The sequence below is a fragment of the Dysidea avara genome, chromosome 6 (assembly GCF_963678975.1).
Source record: "Dysidea avara chromosome 6, odDysAvar1.4, whole genome shotgun sequence".
In the NCBI taxonomy this organism is placed as follows: Eukaryota; Metazoa; Porifera; class Demospongiae; order Dictyoceratida; family Dysideidae; genus Dysidea; species Dysidea avara.
Genome location: NC_089277.1, coordinates 31,773,716 through 31,798,748, shown reverse-complemented (window position 1 = coordinate 31,798,748; position 25,033 = coordinate 31,773,716). Strand labels below are relative to the sequence as shown.

The 25,033-nt window shown below is 38.2% G+C and overlaps 1 protein-coding gene and 1 long non-coding RNA gene across 20 annotated transcripts in view; one reads left to right on the top strand and one right to left on the bottom strand.

The window, feature by feature from the left end:
- The window catches only part of LOC136257938 (uncharacterized), a 147,486-nt gene extending 122,453 nt beyond the window's left edge, over positions 1–25,033 (top strand). For 4 of the 19 annotated variants that reach the window (XR_010702351.1, XR_010702355.1, XR_010702352.1 and 1 more), the window contains exons 13-15: positions 21,885–21,967; positions 24,643–24,743; positions 24,798–25,015. This is a non-coding gene — a long non-coding RNA (uncharacterized lncRNA). Of the gene's footprint in view, positions 1–11,499; positions 11,870–12,384; positions 12,532–13,696; positions 13,752–13,886; positions 13,966–19,531; positions 19,804–19,926; positions 20,090–20,140; positions 20,242–21,884; positions 21,968–24,642; positions 24,744–24,797 lie in introns of all 19 variants that reach the window. The other 15 variants (XR_010702354.1, XR_010702350.1, XR_010702344.1 and 12 more) reach the window with 10 other exon arrangements.
- LOC136258358 (uncharacterized) lies at positions 1,898–5,672 on the bottom strand. The gene is made up of 2 exons (XM_066051676.1): positions 5,182–5,672; positions 1,898–4,596 (listed from the first exon to the last, which is right to left on the bottom strand). Exons 1-2 carry the CDS (start codon positions 5,495–5,497, stop codon positions 1,898–1,900), a joined length of 3,015 nt encoding a protein of 1,004 aa, XP_065907748.1. The 5' UTR covers positions 5,498–5,672.

The following is a 25,033-nucleotide window of genomic DNA, read 5'->3' as shown; positions in this document are numbered from 1 at the left end:
TCTGATATAACAGCACAAATGTCTCACATGTAACGAAGAGAAAAATGTTACTGGTGAGTATTAATTAGAGTATTGGTGAGTATTAATTAGAGTATTCCTGAATATGTATACAGAGCCTGATTTCTAGTTAATGTCTGAACACTTTTAGGAAGATTTTGTACAGTACTATTGAGCATGTCCGACCAAATAATAGGATATGTCAGATCATTTTCAGAACACAATTTCAGGCCATGTGTATATACATGTTGTAGTGTTTGTGGTTTGGTCACATGTCAGAATAAGTTCAATCCCAACACCTCAGTTAGTCTGGTATAGACCTCAGTATCAATATCAAGTATTCTAATATGTGAATTACATGTCATAATTGTTGTACGAGTCTCACAAACCTTCCTAAATGACATTACCACTGTAGTTAGTAATCCTTTGTACAGTGTAACCTCCCTTATCTGGACCTCTATTATTGGGGCACCTCTATAGCCCAGACAGCCCAAATTGGTCATGTGGCTTGTAGTTTATTAACCATAATGAAGTTTGTTTAGATCAAAGCACAAGGAGGGAGCCTAAAGGTTACTGTTTACCTGTTTGGTGGCTTGTTTGGTTTACTAATAATAACTACCACTTGGTTGCTAGGTGATAATGCATTTTTACAGCCCAGGGAAGTGATCATGAATGCTCTGTAGTGACTTTCCCCTCTGCCCACTAAACTGCATAGCATTAACTGACAGCAATTATAACATTTAAGTTAGTCACTTTAGCACATTAATTAGCATGTTATTGTTAGTTGCAGACATTTCTGAGATACAGACAGTGGATATATACCAGACCACCCAGATAAGAAAAGTTCCACCGTACTTTAAATATGAATCATGCCCCTAGTGATGTGATCGTTGTCATGACAACATGTATTGCTATAATAAGGCACTTGAAATGGCTGCAGTAGAGAAGAAAAGAGCAACTTGTTACCAATGGGTAAGTGTTTGTGTTTGTTTACCATATTTACTAGCTTTGTATGCACTCACGAATACATAGTACCGCAGTGTGCATGACAGTGTGGTACTATTTGAAGGGTTATATCTTAGTTGGACGTGACTAAAAGGCGGAACGGACCCCGAAACGGACTCGCGAACGGACTGGAATACACAGCCTAAAACGTGGATTTGCAACAGTACAACAGTCTAAAAACCTTTAGTACACAACAAAGCTATTACACAAACCTACACAAACCTCTAAATGCGTATGGAAAGCAACTACAAAGTATGCTCGAGCCAATAATAAGCCCTGCGCTTAAAACTAGTGTTTAGTGCGGTGCTCTTGTATAAGATTTATGACTCACGGTTTCCATGCCTTTGTGACAGTATACTGACAGTTCAGCCCGAACAAATACGCCTTGTACTTTACGTGACGAGTCTACAGTGAATCATTTCCAATAAAAGCACAGTCGTGTTCCTTACGCATGCGCATGAAACCTCTTGGAGCAACCGTGGTAGCCAACTTAAAACATTATTGCGAAGCATTACAACATTAACCACTATATAGTTGTGCATTTCACTAATCTGAGATTAATACTATTATAAAACTAATGCCCAGCATTAGTTACACAAGATACAAAAAACTGAACAAAAAAAGCATAGCTGTACAATACTAAACAAAAACAGAGCTATTACAAACTGACACAGACTTGATACATTTTATGAACTACACATTGAAAAAAAAGTAGCTACCAAACAATCACACAGGCTACAAAACTTACAATATTAACACAAAATAGTGAAGAAAACAGCAAAACAGATGGTACATTTACACAAAAATCACCAAATAAATCAATTTTTAAACACAAAATGTTCTAAGCCATATACGAAGGTCAGTCAGTCAGTATATCAAAAGCCAGATACAATGGTTAGTGTAAGCCAAATTTAGAAAGCACAGCATAATGCTGTGCTGTAAGGTTTTCCTTGACGTCTGATGGAAACACAATACTGTTAGGATCAAAATTTGCAGCAGCAACAGTAAGACATTCTATCTTCAAGTGATAATGCGAGGCACTGGGTTTGGCTGGTACTTTAACTGCTCCATCTGAAGCCACAAATGGACGACACTCCATGCGACAAACAATCAAATCATCAGGAGCAGTTGGCAGTGAGTTGTCAGACATGCGAAGTGATCCTTTACATCCTTGGCATCTAGAAATTCTATTTGTAATAAACTTCAAAGAAAATGGATTGTTTGTATCCTTTGGTGGTTCGTACACTGTTTGAAAATTATAAGAGTTTACAGGGCTAGGCATAGGAGCAGATTGCCAAGCGGGCTGGTGGAACGGCTGAATTGGCGTGCGTGGCTGATATGGTTGAAAATGATATGGCTGAAAAGGCAAGTACTGAGGTGATCCAAATGAGTAACTACATTGAGGTCCAGATCCAAATGAGTAACTACATTGAGGTCCAGATCCAAATGAGTAACTACATTGAGGTCCAGCACAATGTGATTCTGATGAGCCCATAGAATATGACAAATGAGATTGGGATTCTGTTGATCCAGAAGACACAAACCAAGGTGCTGTAGGCGAAGGCTGAAACTGTTCATTAAACTGGATATGAGTTGGCTCAGGAGATAGTGTCTGAGAACTGCTTCTTAACGTATCATTAGATTTAGTTGCCCTAATGCTGGAACAAGTTTTAAGTGGAGGGTTTGAAACACGAGATCGTTTCCTAGTGTTTGTACCTGGTTTTGCTCCTGGTCGCTTCGGAGCATCAAGTGATCGTGCAAGTGACCACAAATTAGCACTCTGGTTTGTGCGATTATACCACTGAAGCAAACGTACAAGCTCACCAGATTTTTCAGCCACTGCTAACGTATGTGAACAAAGTGACTTCGATTTGTAGTTTAAACAGTCACATGTGATCTTTCCACTATCTAGTACAGCAACAACATGAGGTTTTTCAGGACAGCTGAAGCTAGCAACCATCTTGGAGTTTGGTAAACCTGGTGCAGGTGTAATAGATCCTTCATCAACAGCCAAGTGAGCAGCCTTCTTCCACATACTTCCAAATACCTCTTCTGAGAGCCCTGCTTCCTTCCATGACACTGATAGCGGAACAAAATTCTCCTTTTGATCATCTGATAAAACTTGGTTATCGTTACATTGTGAAACTGATTCCTTGTCACTGTTACTGATTAACTGTGCAGCACCCGAAGAATTTTCTGATGAAGATGTGGTTAACATAGATGTAGTTGGTGCTTTCACAGGAAACAATTGAATCTTATGAATTTGATTAATACATCTTTGTCTGTATGACTTGGTTTCCTTCACCCAGCTTCTAGGATTTTGTTTGTATCTACTGTAGGCATTGGACACAGCAAATGGGCCAATATCCATGGTGAATGCACTTTCAATATCATGGGTTTGGCTATCCACTCGTTCTTTCATTTCCTGGCAAAATACATGTAGCCCTGATTTCTTGTAATCTACTTTTGCCTTGATCCGAGCATTTGCTGATTCATTAGGATTATTAGTGTACTCGACAGGGATAACCCCCAACCCAACAGCAGAACGTAATGGCTTCAACATCTTCTCCTTAAAGTTAGATGCCTGGTATGTCACAAACCACGAATAAAACTTGGCATCTGTTGAGCTTCGTATACACATCTCTCTACTATCCCACACCTCTTGAAGTTGTGAAAGCTCTTTGTCAAATTGTTGAGGAGAATCACAGTCCACAAGCCCACAAAACTTGTGTGTTCCCTGCTGCTGACCAAACACATCAGTGATGAAGGCATTCGCATAATCTCCTGAAATTCCCAAATCTCTTAACTTGGCAGAAATGCGATTTCGCACATGTATAAAGCACAACAAGTGCTGTGCTTGTGGAAACTGTATGTGAAATGCATCGCCTATTGCCTTTTCTCCATCCGTATCGTATGCTACTAAAGAATTCAGCTGTGGAGAAAGACCAACAATGCCAGAAGCAAGGAAATGAAAGGATTCCATGGTTTTCTTTTGGTGAATCAGCATTGGTCCCACTAAAACAGGAGACTTTTTGGTGTGTCGGTCTATCAGCTGGAGGTGTTTATATGTAATGACTGTTACACTAAATTCACCTAAATTAAAGGTGGGATCGATTTCAAGCACACAACATTGATTAGGATCAGTACAAAATCTAGCCATGTCATTAAGTTGTCGGCTGTTGGCTAGCAAACACATGGCATCTGGTGCTGCTTGAACCATTCGTAAAAATGGATCAGCTCGTGATTGCTGTTGCTTGCATTCTTCCATAACAGAAAACAACGGATCTTTTACAGTTGGTTCAATCTTCAGATTACTTTTCGCATTAGCAACTTGCTTCCTGTTTCTCGGCAATGATCCACAGCTGCTGGCATTCAAAATGCCACCACACTCCATGACGACTTTATTGTATACCTTCGTCGGTCCAGTTGTACCATCAATGACTTGGTCTTTAATCCTAGTCAACAAACTTTTCTTAGAACGGTTGAAAGAAGCAGATCCTTTCTTTGAATTTTTGTGTGGTAGACCTTTCATATCAGGGTCTTTGGGGTAAGAGTATTGTAAAATACAAATTGGATGTAATTTCGCTTTAAAATCTATACACAAAATAAAAGTATGCCATAAGTGATGCACATGTAAATAGACATTTTTAGTATCAACTATACAAATGTGCCTTTTAATGGTTAATCACAACAAAATAGTAAATTTAGTAGCACAGAGCACAGACCCACTAAAGTGGTAAGATTTTTTTACTGTTGGTATAGTTAATACTTTTTAACTGACTAAAATATATCATCAGAACAAAGAGTTAATCTTGGTATACGTAGAATGAAAAATGCTAGTACTGGACAATATGTGTCCAGATGAAACGCACCTTCATGCTGAAAATTCTTAATTGATTATTTTCTTACACTTGTAATATATATGGTCTATGCATATACACATACGTAGTATAGTTTGGGATACATCAAAATTACCATACTTAGGATCCTACTGTTATCACATGGTTGTTAGGATATCACATGCATTCTTTCAGCCAAAAGGGAGTGACCATATATGTTTTGCCTTGTTTAGTCATTTCCAGATAATAGGTGAACCGTAGTGCTGTTCACAACAGTACACGCAATCACATTTTTACACATACACACATATTATGCATAACAGAATGTACTCTTACATACCCTCAAGCTCGAATAAGCGACGGCCTACTCTGTTGTCCTCGGAGTGCACCCAATAGGTACGTTTCAACCGATAAAAAGAGTGTTGCTTCACTGGTGGTTTAAAATCAAGAACTTCAACTTTCTTAACCGCATCACCTTGAAATTGAATATTACAGAATGAAGATTTAACTCCTCTATTTATCCAGACTCCTAAATCATCAGATCTTATGTCATCACGCTCGTCAAGTTGGGATAAATCAACAAGGAAGGTATTGCTGGTTGAGCAGCCAATTGGTTGCTGTGTGCATACCTCCTCATCATTTGCTTGAAGTATCATCTTTACTGACTGAGCAACCGTAAGGCTTACAGGACGATGATACAGTATAGGGATTGCTGAATTTCCTTCAAAAGTTATTAGTGTGTTGTCTCCCTAAAAACCAATTGTTTGAGGTAATTGATAGCTACGCAAGCCATATTAAACAGCAGCTAAAAACAATACTCATGGTTACAGCACATGATTATTATTCAGCTATGTACTGTATGGTTTCTCCTTTTTGCTAACGTAAATAGCATTGTTTGCTATCTTAATTGTTCAAGGCCTACCTACACCAAACATTCGGGATTCCTCGGAAGTTGCTTACTTCAGACAATTCATTATGTTTATGTGTGTACAATAGTCTTTTTGTGTAATTAAAATACTGTCATGGTGTATTCCACACACATATATTCTTTTCGGATATTTGCTTTACAGCAAGTGAACAAATCAAAAAATGTCTAGGCAATAGCTAGCTCTCAAGATACCAATCAATACTGCTCTAGGGAAATATATAAATTGCCAACTACCATGAAGCAAACGTGAGTTACGTGAAATTGTTTACGTTGTGGTAAAGCATAACTTTACAGTAGCCGTTTCAAGCACTTAGGCATTTGAACCTTTTCCTTGGGCAGTCTAATCAGTCTTCTTATCAGCTGTATGGAGGTACTTACAACGCCATCAAGAATGAAGCATACTTTTTCACTTCCCCAATGCCTGTACCAAATTTTGATGGTCTGTGGTCCATAAATTTGAAGTTATTGAGCAAGAAGGAAGACTGTTAGGCATGCTCCATATAGCAGTAGTCATGCGATGGCAGCTGGTGCTGTTTGCCAGTGAATTAACCAGAGTTATGTAGTTAAAGCATGAATAAAGTTTGTTGAATCAACAGTAGCCTGGTAGCATAGTTTAATAGAGCTCATTTTGCTAGTCCCCTGAGACTCTTCGCTATGGCCTATGGTTTCCGCTTTTGTTCGCGCATGACCACAAACATGCGGTCCAATTAACTTTATATGGCTGCCCTTAATAGGTTCAGCGCCACCTTAAATAACACTCACCATCTTTGTCTCATCACAATTAATGTCTGATTCCTCTTCGCGCACAACATCATCGTTTTCCGCTTCGCTTTGCTTGTTTGGTTCACCCTCTGTATCGCTTTTAACACCGATGGTCACGGTTTCTTCATCACTCTCGTGTTCTTCCCTCTCGCTTACTTCTTCATCTGATATCACAATCACATGTACAGGGTCGACTATGAGTACTTCCATGTCAGCACAACACTACATGGTGTAAGTATACAACACGAGGTGATACCCAGTTGTGCGCATGCGTAAGGAACATGACTGTGCTTTTATTGGAAATGATTCACTGTAGACTCGTCACGTAAAGTACAAGGCATATTTGTTCGGGCTGAACTGTCAGTATACTGTCACAAAGGCATGGAAACCGTGAGTCATAAATCTTATACAAGAGCACCGCACTAAACACTAGTTTTAAGCGCAGGGCTTATTATTGGCTCGAGCATACTTTGTAGTTGCTTTCCATACGCATTTAGAGGTTTGTGTAGGTTTGTGTAATAGCTTTGTTGTGTACTAAAGGTTTTTAGACTGTTGTACTGTTGCAAATCCACGTTTTAGGCTGTGTATTCCAGTCCGTTCGCAAGTCCGTTTCGGGGTCCGTTCCGCCTTTTAGTCACGTCCATCTTAGTTTCTAAAAATAATTTTTATAGTACCGCACTGTACTTTAAATACTCATTACAAGTGTTCTCGTATCTATATGGTATTAATCTCTATGTAAATAAGTGTCCTGGTAAACTTAAAGCCCACAATCATGCTCACACCCCATGCAACCATTATACAACTCAAATGCTACAAGAAATGTCGAAAATAAAGCATAAAAATGTATTAATTACCTAGAAACCAAGGGGAAAAGAAACCAGCTAAAAGGTAAACAACAACCTTTAGACTCCCTCCTTGTGCTTTCATCTCACCCAATCTTCAATATACAACCAACTTGACTAATTTAGGTTGAATGTACTTCTCAATATGAGAGGTTCCTCTATATAGGCATCCTAATAAATGACACACACACACACACACACACACACACACACACACACACACACACACACACACACACACACACACACACACACACACACACACACACACACACACACACACACACACACACACACACACACACACGCACACACCAACACACACACACACACAGATGCTTGTGTACACACACATACACACAGAGAGCAAATGTTAAGCTTCGGTTGCCATATACACATTCACAGAACACTTGTGCTGTACTAAGGAGACAAGAGTTAGTATAGGTAAATCAGGATTAAGACTGGTATCCCACTTATACGACCATCTGCATGACATGTGGACATCACTAAACTACACCTCATCACATAACAGGTCATATCTCATTGCCTAATGGAATATCTGTAACTTGTAATGTATAGCCAAATGGTAGGCTAATAAGAGCATAGCAACGTGTAGTGTAATGGTATAAAACAAAATGGTCTTAGCTCTGAGGAGATGTCCTTTAATTACAGAGGTGCGGTTAACTTGTTAACAAGTGATCTGATTGGTTAATTGTTTGGTATACAATTGACTGGAGTAGTACTACTAACCATTATAAGATAGAAGCCATGTTCATACATTTTAGAACAAATCGACAAGGTTTCTACCTGATTTAGTGACCCAATGACGATGCGGGCAAGCGCTACCCACATCATCAGAGGGGCACTGGATAGCCTAGAAAGTGGCACTGTGTGTATACTAGCATCAAGATTTATCCTTTGAGGTGTCAGCACCACACCATAGTAGCTACTATGCCTGGATGAGCACCGATGACACTTGTCTAGTATAGAAAGTAAGCTATAACAAGTGGAAAAATGGCTGCTAGCATAGAGAGATACCCATCGAGATTATTAATTGTGTCAGTGCACACTAACATTGCAGCATGGTATATAGTACAGTAGCTGTACTGAATCGGTGTGTCGGCTCGTTCTAAGTAGTTTAGAAACTTTGTCTGAGTGAAGCAAGTACAGAAAGAGTGAAAGAAACTAGCAAACTGGCATCAAGATCCACTCTTCGAGTTGATGGTGTCAGCACCACAACTTGTGGCACTAGTGCATTGGCCCAAATGATGTGTGTCTTGTCCAGAAAGTAAGTTAACAGTAAGGCTATTGTGTATTTGGCTTTGCCGATGCTCGTTTGATCAGTGTAGCAAACAACCATGAGCTAGGCCGCAGGTTACTTAGTAACCCTGCTACAGGTTTCTATTGGATTTAATACCCTCATTAAGCCTCTAGACATCAAAGGAAATTATGTGTAAATTTTCTAATCATATAGTAACACAACAGTACTGTAGGATTTTTATTCTGCCAAAAAGTATTAACCAAAGGCCAACTATCCTTCACAACAGCTTGGCAGTGTGGTTAGGCATCGTCAAGCCCAAACATGTATAACTGACCAACAAACTGATGCTTTCACCGATGCACAGGTATATACATTTATTCACTGTATCAACTTAAGACAAATAATCTGAGTGTAATAAAAAAAAAGTAAATCTAAAGTAGTTATACAGGCACTATACTGTTTGCTGCATGGAAACAGCTCCTGTGTCTTACTTCTTGTAACAAAAGTAACACTCCTATAGATTGATGTGGAAGTGGTGCAATCATTGCATGCATCAATCAGCATCAGATGCAATACCAAAGTCAGTAAGTAGAGTAAAGATCATACTGTATACGCTGTACTAAAATCAGTTTTTACTAGGAGATGGTAATAATTTTGCTAGCTTGAGGATGTTTTGATGGATAGCATCAGAGATTTTTCTAGAAAATAATTTGAGAGGGGGGCAATCCAAGTTTTTCAGAAACAGGCTGGTTGAGGCAGAGTTCAGGGGGGGCAAAATTATTTTCAGGAGTGGCAAAATGCCCCTTTGCCTCCCCCCCCCTAGAAAATCCCTGATAGTATACATCATGCTAGTATTCCAAAAATTCTTGTGTCCATTACAGAGAGGTTACACTGTAATACAATATGGACTACTATGACTTGACTATACATACATCAACAGTGACACATTGAACACCCGTGTGCCAAGTTACAAGTTACAAATTAGTGAATTTGTTCAGATAGATAAAGACCCGAGCTTAGTTAGATTACTCTAATAGAACATACACTAACATTGTAAACATGTAACAAAGACTCTAATAGAACAGTCACATCAACTGTTCAGATAATGTGTGTGTGTGTACATGCGCACGTGAGTATTGTTTTTGTGTACAAAGCTACAGATATTCCATTAGGTACTGAGATATGACTTGTTATGTGATGAGGTGTAGTTTAGTGATGTCCACGTGGCTGGTTATATCATAGTGGATAATATGTGGGGTATTAGTCCTGTCCCAGGAGGATTTACCTTATCACCTTGGTAGTGCACAAATGTCCCTATGTTTCTGTGGTGTGAATACAGCAACCAAAGTCTTCACAATCGCTGTGGGTGTGCATGCGTGAGTGTATGAGTTTGTGTGTCTGTGTGTACGTGCATGCATTCTTGTGTATCACTTATTAAATTTTGTTAAATGTAGTATGTTTAAACAGTGTAACCTGTAATATTGAGATGTACAGTGTACATACAGCCTAAAAAGTAGCTTATGTTATAGTTAAAGCACTGCTGTTTGTGTGTACGGACAATACAGCACGAGGGAGTGTGCTAATACAGCACGAGGTGAAGCCAAGTGCTATGTTTGCCTCGAGGCACCCCCAAGTGCTGTATTTTTCATACACACAAGCATAGGCAGTGCTTTAAGTGTTATATTGTACTTCCTGGTCGTCTGGCTTGGAGCGATTTTCTCTAGTCATCAAATTGCTGTGATTTTTGGTGATGAGAATATCAGTAAGTGTTCATATAATCTATTTCTAGTCGTAGAATGAACTAACTGGATTAGTTTGAATAGTTTTAGTGATTTACAATGTCACGCACATGATCAACCATGCTGTCTTAGTGGAGTTGTGTTTAAAAAGCTTTGTGATAGACAATCAGTAAGTGTATTCCTAACCGTAGAACGAACTTGTAGGATTAGTTTAGTTGTTTTAGCAAGTTACATTGTGTTGTTTTTGCAACATTCCTTAAATAAATTCTCCTCGTAACTGTACTGTATTTGCCCAAGTGTGCTGGGAAGCAGTAAAACCCGGAATATGGAATAACGGAATCAGCGAAAGTTATATTCTTAACATTTTAATATTATTTATACTGTCTACAGCATTTCTACAATACTCACCTCATAGCAATTCCACCGAGAATGTGATCACGTTGGCAGACAACACTAAGGCGATCCTCAGGGCAATCTTTAAATAAAACAAGCACAAAACTAACCACTCTAGAATAACCTATCTAAGCTAAATCTAATACAGTTTACTACACAATCGTTACAACACTATAAGTTCTTTCTGTTACACTTGCTTACACCAGCCATCACACACGAGTAACTGCCCGAATTTATTAGAATCATACTGCATAAGGTGATGGGAGCTAAACACAACATTTAACCCTTCGAGTTTATATTAAACTTGTTTGGCGATGGATAACTAACAAATATGAGGAAGGTTAGCTAAAGTAGATTATCTCAGAGTAGATTTCTAGGTGTAGGGATAGGTTAAACTTATTTGAGGGAGGCTGTTAAGACTAAAAGTTGAGTTTGAGACTGTAATTATCATTGTCTAAGTCGGTGTTGTTAAATGTTGGCGTACATTTAGAAAAAAGTATAGGTTGCCTGTATACATAATTATTTTAGAATTCTGTATAGTACAAGTGTTTATCACATTTGTGAGTAAGATTATCATCTGTGAATGTTGAGGCAACAGATGTGCTAGGTATTTGTGTTTAATTATTGTATCACTACAAGTGCAGCTCCCACTACTTTTGGTATGACAACAATTCCACAATATTATATTCATACAAGTTGTGATGATACATTACATGACTGTGTTCTACTGTAGTGAACAACAAGAGTTGGTAAGGATGTTACAAGAAACAAGTGGAGTCCTGAAGAACTATTACAACTAAAGATGAATTGTATTACATTGAAGCCAGACTGACTAGCAAGGCTGAACACATCAAGATCATCAACACTCAGTCTAAATGTCGTCAACACAAACGTCCTGCCACTCATCATAGAAGCTCTTCAGTCACCATTCCTGCTGATGGAGAGGTAGAAATTATAACAACAGTTAAACCAAAACAGTCATCCTGCCCAACTACTCTTAAGAAAAATTGTAAACTTTTGTACAACATGAAATCTCTACAGAACACATTACAACGAGATGACCTCAGCTGGAACTAGACCATCAACTCTTCCATGTACAACATGTATGAAATATTTTGTATCTGATCATCTGTAAGATGTGTGGAATTATGTCAGTATAGTGTGATAATGTTGAAGTTGTCTAGTCATTCCCAGTATTATGTTGTGTCTTTTCATATTAACATGATTTGTTCCTTGCTCATGGTCAGAAGATTCAACTATCATACATTTCATTACATGTGTCAACATGGATACCAACATGTTAAACCAGTTGCACAAGTATTGTCACTCCTTGTGGAAGCTGCCATTTGCATGTTTTTTAATGTAATTGTAGTTAAACAATGGTTATACTGGAGCTATAGCAAAGTGTAGGAATTTGTGCTACAGTGTACACCCTAAGAACCATCAATTGTGGTCATTAATAGTTGACATGACATTTGCAACAAAGCTTCGAAGCTTCGGTAAAATTTTGAAAAGAAGCTTTGGAGGATGTATTTGTACATTCGTTCCAACCCTAATATAGACCATATAGACAATTTCATTCATTAATTTAATGTAATTATTGATATTTATGGTGTAGTTCAACACCCTGAGTGGTCAAGGTGACTGTCAGCAATCAAGATGAGGCTGTGGAAGATTTCAATGTCATCTAAGGGATCATAGAGATTGCCAGTTTGGCTGATTGTAAACATGAGAACATCATGTTGATACTTTTGGTGCTACTAAGGTGTGTTGGTAGCATAATTAGACCACAACAATTCAATCTCTAGGGTGACACAAAACATCAAAATGACAATTTTCACCATACATCAGGCTGTTGACATGTGGCACAGCAATCATGATGTAACTTAGCTGCTGTTTGACATGTAGCTTATTGTTCAGCCAGTGAAAAATGATAATTTTATTTTACTAAGCTACATACCAACTCTGTACTTGCTGTTTCTGGCCTGAGAAACATAAAATTTAGTTGAGATGACCTTGCAAGCAACTGGTAAGGTAATACATGGAGTGGTCTAAATTAGTTAGACTTCACAGCACAGAGTTAGTGATAGTGTTCCACTGATAATCAGATTAGTACTGAATCAGAGTTGATACAGAGGGTAGGACAGGCTCATGTTTGTAATAGTGTTGTGCAAGTACTGAAAGTATTTCACATGAGCTGAATAAATAGACCATGAGTGGAGGCCTAAAATGCCTTCAGAGTGATCCAAAGCTCTTCCAACAAGTTTGTATGAAATTTTTAATTTGACTGATTTTTTGGTAACTGATACTATCTGCCAAATGTAGCTCAACTTTGGTTGCGGCTACAGAATTAAGTTTGACGTCGCTTCAGCCCAAGATGTGCTCCTTGTAATCATGCATCAGGGACTTCCCTTAGTCATCCTTTGTGACCCATTTCTTATACTGTTTAAGTGTTGATGTGTAGTAACATGTCATGGCTTCAGTACTGTTTATAATGAGAATAGTGTGTAATTTCCGTAGTAACTGGATTGATTACAGAGACACTTTTCATACTGTCCTTCACTATTAACAGTGTATAACAGGTGGTAGATAACTGATAATGAAGTGAAATAGTCACTCTGTGCTGTTTAGTAAGGAGACATATTCAGTCACACAACAACTAGTTGTTATGATGTGTCTAGTGTCATTCTTTCCTTCTGTTGTGGTCCACCAGTAGTACAAAAGTAAACAGATAAGTATACACTGTATAAAAAATATATCACATTTGAATAGGGATCATAGAAATAAAAAGCAATGAAATAAGATAGGTCATCTACATACACCTGTTGGTGGCGGTTTAATCAATAGTTATAGACTATTATTTTTCCTTATCCTGGGTGGGTTACTTGTTGTTATTACTACTAATAGCCACACTGTTATCTAACACACAGGGTAGAAAAGACACACGAAGAGGGACCTGACATTTGATGGAGATGTGTAGCTTTGGTAAGCTGTTCTGTCATGTGAAGAGGTGTAGTAGTTTGCTAGTCTATGACAGCATTAGATTTTTGACTGTATCCATTTTCAGTCAGGAATTTCACTGCTTTGTAATGTTACAATTCTCCTTGCAATTGATTTCAGCATATCACCTGTCTGAAATAAAACTGCACAGATGTCTCAATTGCTATGGAGAAAAGTTCTTCATTGGAACTTCTTACTGGTGAGTATTAATTTTTGTGTATGTACATGTTGTAGTGTTTGTGGTTTGGTCACAAAGTTTAATCCCAACACCTCACTATCACGAACCTTCCTAAATGACATTAATTTTTTATGTGTGAATGTCACAAACAATTGATATACACAAGTCGTATGTTGAGTAGCTTTGAACCATTGGAGCCACAACTGACAAGGTGGTTTGTACTGTAATTCTGAAGATTTCCAAATCCTTGTAATATGGAGAGAGCATAATATGGTCGATAGTTCACTGTATCACTTATTGCCTTTTTCACAAAGGCAACATTGTTTCACATAGGGCTGGGATAAATATTGAAATTTATCTTTGAACGTTCGCTAAGAAAATGTTCGAACATTCGAAGCGTCGGTGTTAGGTTTCAAATTACAGGTTTTCTTGTATTTATGCTCATTCTTCTTAAGTTTTATCTTTCTAATCCTATTTAATAAGTTTTGGAAAGTTCACAGCAGCAGTACTGAATGATGCAATTGATAGATTGCAAATGGGCATGTCCACTATACTACAATTGTGCATAGGTAAACACCAACTAATATCTAAATGGACATTTTCCATTCACTTTATAAGGTGTACTTGGTGTAGGCAGGTGGAGCATGACAATAGTACAGCTGGGACGTTAATTACAATGAATAAATGCATTAACTAATGCATCAGTGAAGGAATCAGTTTGCCCATGTAACCAATACTGTCAAGCTGTTATGAAGTTTTTAGTTGATACTTTTGGCAGAAAATACATCACTACTATTGTGTTACTGTATGATTAGTTTGTGTAGGACAATATCCTTATAAGGAGTAACAGAGGATAAGGTTAAGTAGTAGTATGACTTCAATCTTACCATATTTAGTAGTATTATTCCAGTCATGTACACTAACCATTAACCAATCAAATCAATTGTTTACATGTTAGCCTATGTTCATTAAGGACCATCTCCTAAGACCACTTTGTTCACATGCTGTTACACTATAGGTTGCTATGTTCTTCAATCTTACCATACATAACCGGATCTGTGAAAACCTGGCACAATAGCGCAAGCCTAAATTTCCAGTATAAAGCATTGAAAACAATGGGTGAAATATTTGCGCATTATTGAAAATTTTTTGTAAATTTTTTGAACACGTCTTTCTTAGTGAAGGAAGGGACTAATAAAAACCTGGATATCATCCTATTCGCCTACTCATGAGGAGTTGGAAAATCTTTGTTTCGTTGCAGTAGACCCAAGGATACGCAAGTTATGAGCATTTGTTTATGTCACGTCAAAGCAATCGTACGCAATCGATTTTTCTTCACAAATTTCACCTTTGTATGCAGTGAAGAAAGGTGATAGAAGGACAAATATAAATGATTCTCCTATCCATGGCGAACACGATGGTGAAAAATTCACCCCAGTACGACAATTCATTCGTAAGTTAAAACCGATTTAGTAAGCGCCCATAATTCATTTTCCCTGTATACTCCTGTACAAATCGATATTTCTGTTGTTGCTACTTTGTAGGGCTGTAACTCTGAAAGTTATTGGCACATGAGGCTGAAACTTTGCCAGAAGGTACACTTGACTAATTAGATTACAAACATTTATTAAACAGTAATTCGAAATTGTGCTATTGTGTTGGGGGGTTTGCAGATCCGGTCACATATTTAGTAGTAATATTCCAGAACAAATAATCAATGAAATCACTTGTTTACATGTTAGTCTCATAAGAGACCCTGTTCATTAAGGACCATCTCCTCTGAATTAAGACCACTTTATTTTCATACCATTACACTATACGTTGCTATGCTCTTATTAGCCTACCAATTACAGGTTACACTGAGATATTCCATTAGGTACTCAGATATGACCTGTTATGTGATGTAGTGTAGTTTTGTGTTGCACTGATATGCATTTTTTCACATTTACCAATACCGATTATTTGCGTATTCCTGTAACCGATATGTCAATATTAACCGATATTTCTTCAATTCTTCAGAACAGGGGAGGAGGAATATGAAAAAACAACAATGCAAGTGAAAAGGCAAGTTTTCAAAAATAATGCAAAAAAAAAAAAAACAATGAAAAAATAACAATACAAGTTTTCGCTAACCCCTTTCATGCAATAGGAAGCCAAGTAGTTATAAAGCAGCTTATCAAACATTTTAGTGGGATTCCAGGCCATTTATGAAGAGTGATCAACTTATTGCATGGGTGGTCGATAAATTTACACAGCCTGCTATAGCCTTGCAGCCATATGTTTGCAAACAAACAAGCCTAAAGTTATACAACAGTTACAGCAAATTAATGTTGTACCACTTACTGTTGCTTTCACTACTTTCTTTACTTTCATCTGTTCATTGCTGTCATTAATGATTGATTGTGGGTTTCTGTTAATCGGCAAATTTTTTTACTTCATAACCGATACCAATACTTGTAAAATTAGCTAATATCAGCTGTTATTGATAATTCAACCGATTATCGGTAGTGTAGTTAGTGATGTCCACATGTCATGTGGCTGGTTGTATATAGTGGAGAATATGTGGGGTAGTCCTGTCCCAGGATTTACCTGATACTTATCACCTTGGTAGTGCACAAATGTCCCTATGTATGTTTCTGTGGTGTGAATACAGCAACCAAAGCCTTCACATTCACTGTGGGTGTGCATGCATGAGTGTATGTGTGTGTCTCTGTGTGTGTGCATGCGTGCATGCTTGTGTGTCACTTATTAAATAATAGTTATACGGGCACAATGTGGAGTCTATGAAATCTATAAACCCTCAGGCCCTTAGTAGCGCCCTCGCTTCGCTCGTGCGCTACAGCCCGGGCCTTCGGATTTATAAATTTCATAGACTCCACATTGTGCCTGTATAACTGCTTTAGACTCTATTTCACATTACACTCAGATTACTTACCTCATCCATGGCTGTTTCTGCTGTAGGCTCGGCAAAAGCGGCTGGTTTTCTTGAGATAATACTAGCACCATGGCAACTATGCGTCCTCACGTGACAAAATAATAGCGCTCGTTAAATCACTGCACGTGAACAGTGCGTAGCGATTGGATAAGCCTAGATTTTGAGCATATGTATTATTGTGCCTGAAGGCGTATATTAGAAAACAAGGTGGAGTATATGAGATTTATTACCCACCCAAAACAGCCTAAATAGAGTTTAAATGTAGGGTGCCTATACAATGGAAACTCTCATATCAATATGTACATATATACAGCCTAAAAAGTGGGTTATAGTACATATTGAAGTTTGGATGAGATGAAAGCACAAGGAGGAAGTCTAAAGGTTTCTTCTGTCTAACTACCACTTGGTTGCTAAGTGATAATACATTTTTACAGCCCAGGGGAGTGACCATGAATGCTCTCCTCCACTAGCAATAACAACTTTACATTTCTTAGTTGTAGACATTTCTGGGAAATACACTGAATTTTTCATCAGTGTTCAAACAACTGTAATGATTGCATGAGGAGTGAGCGTTATCGTAAGCTTTGATCCATTACTGCATAATGCTAACCACATCAAAGTCATGCACGTAATTGAACACTGATGAAAATATCAGTGTAGTAGTAGTAGTATATACCAGTTTGCTCAAATAGGTACTATACTGTCACTCTGACTCGTACACTCGAGGTTCATGTCTCCAATATATACAAGTACACAGAAAAATTTGGAATTTTCAACTAGAATAGGGACCATAGCACATCAATAAAAAGTACTGAAACAAGCTGGAGTAGTGCACAATATTAAATCACAGTAAAACAATAAGTTATAGTTATATCCCGGTACGAGGGTGATATCATTGTTATTACACGAGTCCGAGGCGGAGCCGAGGACGAGTGTAATAACAATGATATCATCCGAGTATACGGGATATAACTGTTTTATATCCCAGTGCGCGGGAGTACGCAGAAGTTTACGGATAGTAAATTAAGTTCCGGTTTGAGTTCCTGTCACTGTGCTCAAGATTTCGTCCGAATTGTGTGGAGATTCTACTTCGTAGCCACAAGAGAGACCTTACATACTGCCTACAAACTGTAGCGAAGGGCGGTGTTATGAAGTAGTGGTTCCAGGTACGATTCGCCTTCGTCAGAAATTGGTATAGTGTTGTCGCGTGGTGTGCAAGAGAAAAATAAAGACCAACCAGTGGCTACCATAGTCCAAGATAGAACGATGAAGCTAGAGGAAGTTAGTTCTTCACCATAGTGACCGTTGGGAGTGATTGCTGGAGCGAAAATCGTCACGTACTATTCTTGACATTTGTTAAACTATCGTATTGGTAACTTGTAGTGTTATTGTGTAAAGGATTAACAGTTTCCTTGTAAGATTTAGCTAGTTTTAAGTGCTGTATTGGTGTGTTTTGTATCAATATTTCCTTATTTGGCTCTTTGTTCCATCGGTATACAATGCCATTCGCGGTTATTATGATGTCACGAAAGAGACTGAGTGGCTCCGCAACAGGGTGATAAGTTAGTTATCACTGGGTGATAACTAATATATCGCACAGTAGCAGCGCCGCTCTGTCTAGCTGTATGGTAGTTATAACCCGGCGCGGCGCTTTGATACTCCCACGCACTGGGGTTTAAGAAGTGTTATATCCCTACTGTGCTCTGTGCTCATGATACCATAATGGAAATGCACAGTAGGGATATAACACTTCTTATTGTTTTACTGTGATCTAATATCATGCACTACTCCAGCTTGTTTCAGTACTTTTTATCGATGTGTTATGGTCCCTACTCTAGTTGAAAATTCCAAATTTTTCTGTGTACTTGTATGTTAACTTTTTTTTGTAAATAATTATTATGACTGGTGAACCCACGTATACCGCATCTAAAATGGCACCGTGCACCCCAATTATCGTCTGAAAAGTGAAGTATCCATTACACTTCGTTGTCAGCTTTGTTGAACCCGTTACGCAGCATTTCGAGTTCAAAAAGCACCTCTGCAATCCACGCATACCGAAAGAAATGGTGCCGCGTGCCCCGGTTATATCAATTATCATCTGAAAAGTGAAGTATCCATTACGCTTCGTTGTCGGTTATGTTCAACCCGTTACACAGCAGTATGAATCAAGAACTGTTTGAAAAGCACCTCTACTATATATCAAAATAGCCACTATGACAAATACAGACGATTTCCGTTACGAAGGGAAGCCATCATGTGCTATCATCAAATCGACACTTTTCGCTGTAAGCAAAGATGAATGAGACACAAAGGAGTACACTGGTAAGTCCATGAAGAATGCATTGTACATACTGCAGTATGCCAAAAGGCACTTGTCGGGCTGAAGCAATGTTGAACAGTGAAAAAATCAAGCCCGTAGCCTTAGCCGTTGTCGAGTTACGCTTGTCTGAAGGAATCAGTCAGTCAGTTACTCAATCAGTCACTAGAAAATTCTGTTAAATAAATTATTTTTAAAATTCCATAGCAACTTGTTGAAAGTGTCGCAACCAATTGCTGTGTTTGTTTGTGTTAGGTTGTTTGTGTGTGGGTGGGTGGGTGGTACGTACATGCATACATGTGTGTGCATGCGTTGTTATCACTTATTAAATTTAGGATGCCTATACCTCTCATCTTGAGATGTACATACAGTTCAAATTAGTCAAGTGGCTTGTTAGTGAAGTTAGGATGAGATGAAAACACAAGGGGGAGTCTAAAAGTTGTTATTTACTGGTTAGGTGGCTTGTTTATTCTACGTAGTAATTATACTAAATACCTCTTGATTGCTAGGGTACATTTCACTATACTGTCACAGTGACTTGTACACTCATGATTCATGTCTCCATGATATATTCTCCCTACAAGATGTTATGATGTCACACACCATGGTATGATATATTCTCCTCATATATTGCCGGAGTATTTGTGTATACCAATTACCTGGGATCCACTGTGTGAATATTTGTACATGTGTTTTGGAAGTATGTAACTTAATGATATTAATACTGTAGCAATGATCAAGGTGTTGAAGACATTACAAGACAAGGTACAATCACTTGAACTAGAGAGGACAGCTGTTGAAATATAGTTCCAACAAGCTGAACAAAGTAAACAGCAACACTCTGTCTAAACAATTCACCTCAGTGTTGGATCACTTCTAGTGTTCTAATGATGGTAAGTGTGTATATTGTGTAGTGTATGTACAGGATGTGACGTGTCTATTAGGGATCATGTAAAATAGGGATCATGGAGATTTGGGTTTTCCAAAAATCACCCAACACCAGCTTCATGATATCATCCTGGCAGCACCTGGCAGTATTGGTTAGGTACGTAAGTCACACCCCTAGTCTAAGTGCTGTTCCTTAGTTACAACTTTTCTCAGTGTTCTTATATTGTTCTGTTTCTGTTTTTGTAACTACGTACAGTTGTTATCTAGTGAAAGTGTTTGTGTTTCAAGCTTTTATGTAATGCTCAAGGGGTTAAACAAGCTAGTAAGGTGGTGGCATACTTTGCTCAAAGGTTCTGGTCCCTCTCACTAAACCTGCAAAACTCTGCTTTGCAAGCTGTACTATTAGTGGGTATGCACAAGTGTAACTTGTAGACACCTACAATCAGGTATCAGTTGGCTATAGAATAAACTAATAATGGATATCAATTAAGTGGGAATCAGTACAACACTAGCTCAATTTCTCCATAGGCAACTGTACATTACTCCCCTTAATACCATACCTGTTTCACTGCCCATACAAAAGTCTCAATAGTAGCAGTGAAATTTATCCCGTATTTCACTGGTAGCAGTGAAAAAGTTGTAATTGCAATTTCATTGGCTAGAATTTATGTTAACAATGTAGCGCCAATTAGTGTTTACGCATGTTTAGTATACGTACATAGTGACAAATTGCGTACATAGCAACGCTAATGCACAGCATGCGTATATGCAGCGAGTATGGTATTAACTGGGAATAGCATGGGTATAGCAGTGAAATTTTGGGATAAATACCACTCTTGTTGTATTGAAAATGGTAAATTTCACTCGGCTTCGCCTCGTGAAATTTATCCCCATTTCCAATACAACACTCGTGGTATTTATCCCAAATTTCACTGCTACCCATGCTATTACTAGTACTAATCACATAGTGGTTTAATTTGCCATACATTAGTCCCAATAGTAGGAGTGCAATTAATCCCAAATCGCACGGCCTTGTTTCTGTAATTGCACTGTAAAGTAGCCAATAAAATAGCAGAATAACAGAAGCCTTTTAAGTGCAACAAGAAAGTGATATAATGAATAGCCAATCAAATAAGCTGACAATAGAAGCCTTTTAAGTGCAACATATGTAGACATTTTGAGTAGCCAATCAGAATTGCTGACACGTGAAGCCTTTTAAGTGCAACAACAAATGATGTAATACAAAGAAGGATGATGCAATCACCTGGTAGAAGTTAATGGCCACACAGAACTGGATAGATGTGTACTACAGGGTGGTCACTATGTGATTAGTAGGCAATCACACGCATTTTCGTGCAATTATGGAATAATTGTACTCGTAACAGCCAAAATTGCACGAGGCGAAAATTGCACGAGGCTTCGCCTCGTGCAATTTTGACTGTTACTCGTACAATTATTCCCTAATTGCACTCAAATGTGTGTGATTACCTATACAAATAACTTGGCCATTTTGTACTCATGATGTCATTGTGGATAAAGTCCACATATACATGGGAGACATTAGTGTGTACCTCAATTTGAGGCCAATTAAAAGTGTTGAAGTGTACGTGTTGTCAGCATCAGGTGGCTATATCACCAGACCCTTGCTGAAAGTTCACCTACGTACTAAGAGTGGAACCATCCTTTGAAATTCCTGGCTAAGTGGCCCATGTACAATTACATACAATACACTATGCTTGCTTTGTATTGGCATGACACAAATCACAAACATAGTTTTAATGTGATCAGTCTATATTGCAGTGTACAGAAGAGGTTGAAGATGATGGAGGACAAGTTACTAGAGAAGAAACACCAGATAGTTATTACATCACTGTAATGAACAGGTATGTACTGTATATTATGTGTAGTGTACATGTGTGTATTGTATGTGTATGTACCAGCATTGAAACCAGGTCGGGTCAACCAGGTCACATTTTCTCCAGGTCATCCGGGTCCGACCCGGTTTACAAATTATCCCGGTCTGACCCTGATGGATCATGCAAGACGAAATCATTTGTTTGACAACATGGAAACTTATAAACGCTAATCATGTAGCTCTTTCGTAAGCCATGCCCACTTATCACGTTACAAACATATGCTCAGCTACACCCATTTATTAGTAAGTGCAGTCTGTAACACAAAACTGTGTCTGTTGCTGTCTGCAAGCTTATGTGGAGCCACGCCCACTAATTGATTATTGTACGAGTTGTATATAAGCTAGTCTTGCAGCAGGGTAAGTACTTTTGTGAGCCACACCCACTTTAATAGATTGGGAAATTGTAATACTAGGTATGCATGAAGCCACACCCAATTGCTGTCTGTAAACTCACAGTAGCTACGTGGAACCAAACCCACTGACTGATTTTAAATTATAAACTTTAATACCGGCTTACTCTATATTACATTACTACTCGTTTACTCAACACGAATCGAACGTTCAAAATGTAGCCTCACTCGCTCGAGACTACCCAAAACATAGCTCTTATCGCATGCCTTGGCTTTATTTATTCCGGTTCACATCCGGGTCAGTGGGTCATCCGGATCAGCAGTAGTGACCCAGTTTCAACGCTGGTATGTACATACATGATATACTATTTGTATCAGTACTGTATAGTAGGGAGAGTGATGGTTTGCTCCCACCAAACAAACAAATAACAAACTAAACACCATATACAGATGTACACTGTATTGTTCCAGTCTATAAATGCATGAAATGGCTTTTTCCCAGTGAGAGTTGCAAAAATCTGCAAAATTGTGGATATTTCTACTAGACTGACACTCTCTGTTGCATCTAGAAAGCACTACAGTATAAACTACGACGTGCCCAAGAGAAGATTGTTGCTTGCAATTGAAAAGTGGCATTCCGAAGGAATACAGTGCACTTGTGCAAATGTTGCTACTTTCGTATCTCATATTTTTTTGTATCCCTGGAAGCATTTATTTTTCAAAAGTGCCTATGGCTTTACCCTGGGTGACCAAGTAAACATAATTCAGCTAAGCATAGGGTGGAGCTATTTTCACTAATACAATGAAGTCAGGTTGAGGTGGTAAGTTGTGTACTTGCACTTTAAAATAAAACACAATATGTTTAAATTTTATGTACTACTACAATGATTGGGTATAAAGGTACAGACAGTAGACAGACAAATACATGGAAGGGAAAACTGAGTAATTTTGTAACCTATTATATAATTAGTGATCAATTGTTACAACAAATCATCACCTGATGATGTGCAAATTTAATCCTTACATTACCCATACCACTGATATACTGACATTTATGGATTAAATTTAGATAGTGTAAGCAACCAATTAACGGAATGTTTATCCCCGCCACACGTCCCTTCTCGTAAGAACATTCCTGGAGCACAATTTTAAGCGGAGGTATTCCACTTGATTTCATCTTCCTGTGTACAAAGTTTGGTATCAAAAGGTGCTTCTCCTGACCGGTAATGGCTGAAAACGTGAAAAGTTGTAGTAACCATGTATCAGAACCACTCCGGAACTCCATAGGCTTGCGTGTTTCACTTATCAGACAATAGTGCAATGACTGGTCATGGCCTTGCACTGGAACCTCACAAAAATCTGAAAAAAATCCTGTATATTTATGAAGGTCTAACCTACTAATTTCAGCACGTCAGATCGTGTGATGTATGAGCTACAATTTTGTTGTTGTAAAAAATGCACACATAAATTGCTTGATAATTGAACACACAATGGTCCTTTAAGGGCTCTATAGTATTTAATAGTGGAACAACTAGCTCCCAACCAACTGTACATCCTTCTGTTGGTTCTGTCCTTGATCTCTTGGTGGGGAAAGCATGGTGGCATACGTACTTGAACTTCAGTCGTGGAGATGAATATTAAGTTTCTTACACTTCTCAACAGTTGGCCAGATGGCAAGACACTATTTTGGACTACATTCTCACCAATCTCTGCCTTCATTACAGCCACCATGTCATCATAAATTATGCCAGTTCAACTGGCAAGTTCGACACTAGCTGTACCATATTTTTCTGTGGAAGCTCCAGTGACTGCTGCTTTGATCATGGCTTGTCTTTTTCCTTTATTGTTTGGTGACTAACATTGAAGTAGAAATTAACAGTAGACTGCCATGGGCTTTCAAAGTGATGAAGAAAAAGTGCCAGGCTGAACTCGCTTCTGAAAACAGCCCCAAATCTACAGCACGGAAGTTATACAAACAGTTAATCTTTGTCCATTCCTTTATCAGTAGAATTACAACCTTTAACAAACAACACACTCTTTGTCAACCATGCCTCTTCTTGGTACCATGGAATTCCTCCGTTTTTATTAGTATAATACCTGTCCGATAATTGAAGCATGTATTTCCGATAATTGAGCCCATCCGATAAATGGTTGCTTATACACTATTCATAGTATCTATAGTTTCTTCACTTTATTGTAACAGTCCCCACTAGACTGCAAAATAATTTTTCTTCCACTTGTGTTTTGCATATAATTATGTCAGATGTATTTGTTCATTACTTGTTGTCCACAGTACAATGGTCATCACTAGCAATAGAAGACACTAAAATCAACTCAATTCCATCAGCACCAACATTGTCACTACCTGCTCAGAAGAAGAGACATAGATGAAAGGTACATGTACATTAACTTTTATGTTTTTCTTCATACTATTATAACACTTTACAGAAGGTCACACACAGACCACATTCTACTCTACTTGTTCCACTATACACTATAGAGCAAGATGTGCCGTTTGTAGTAAAGAGGCAAATCTACTGCTGGTATATAAACTGTAATGATACAAATATTTTTTTCACTTTAAAATAATTGTACGCAACTTTTTCTATTTCAATGTTATAATTATTATTATTATTCAGAAATAGAATTTGCAAACTAGTCAATATTTTGCTTAGCAATGTCAC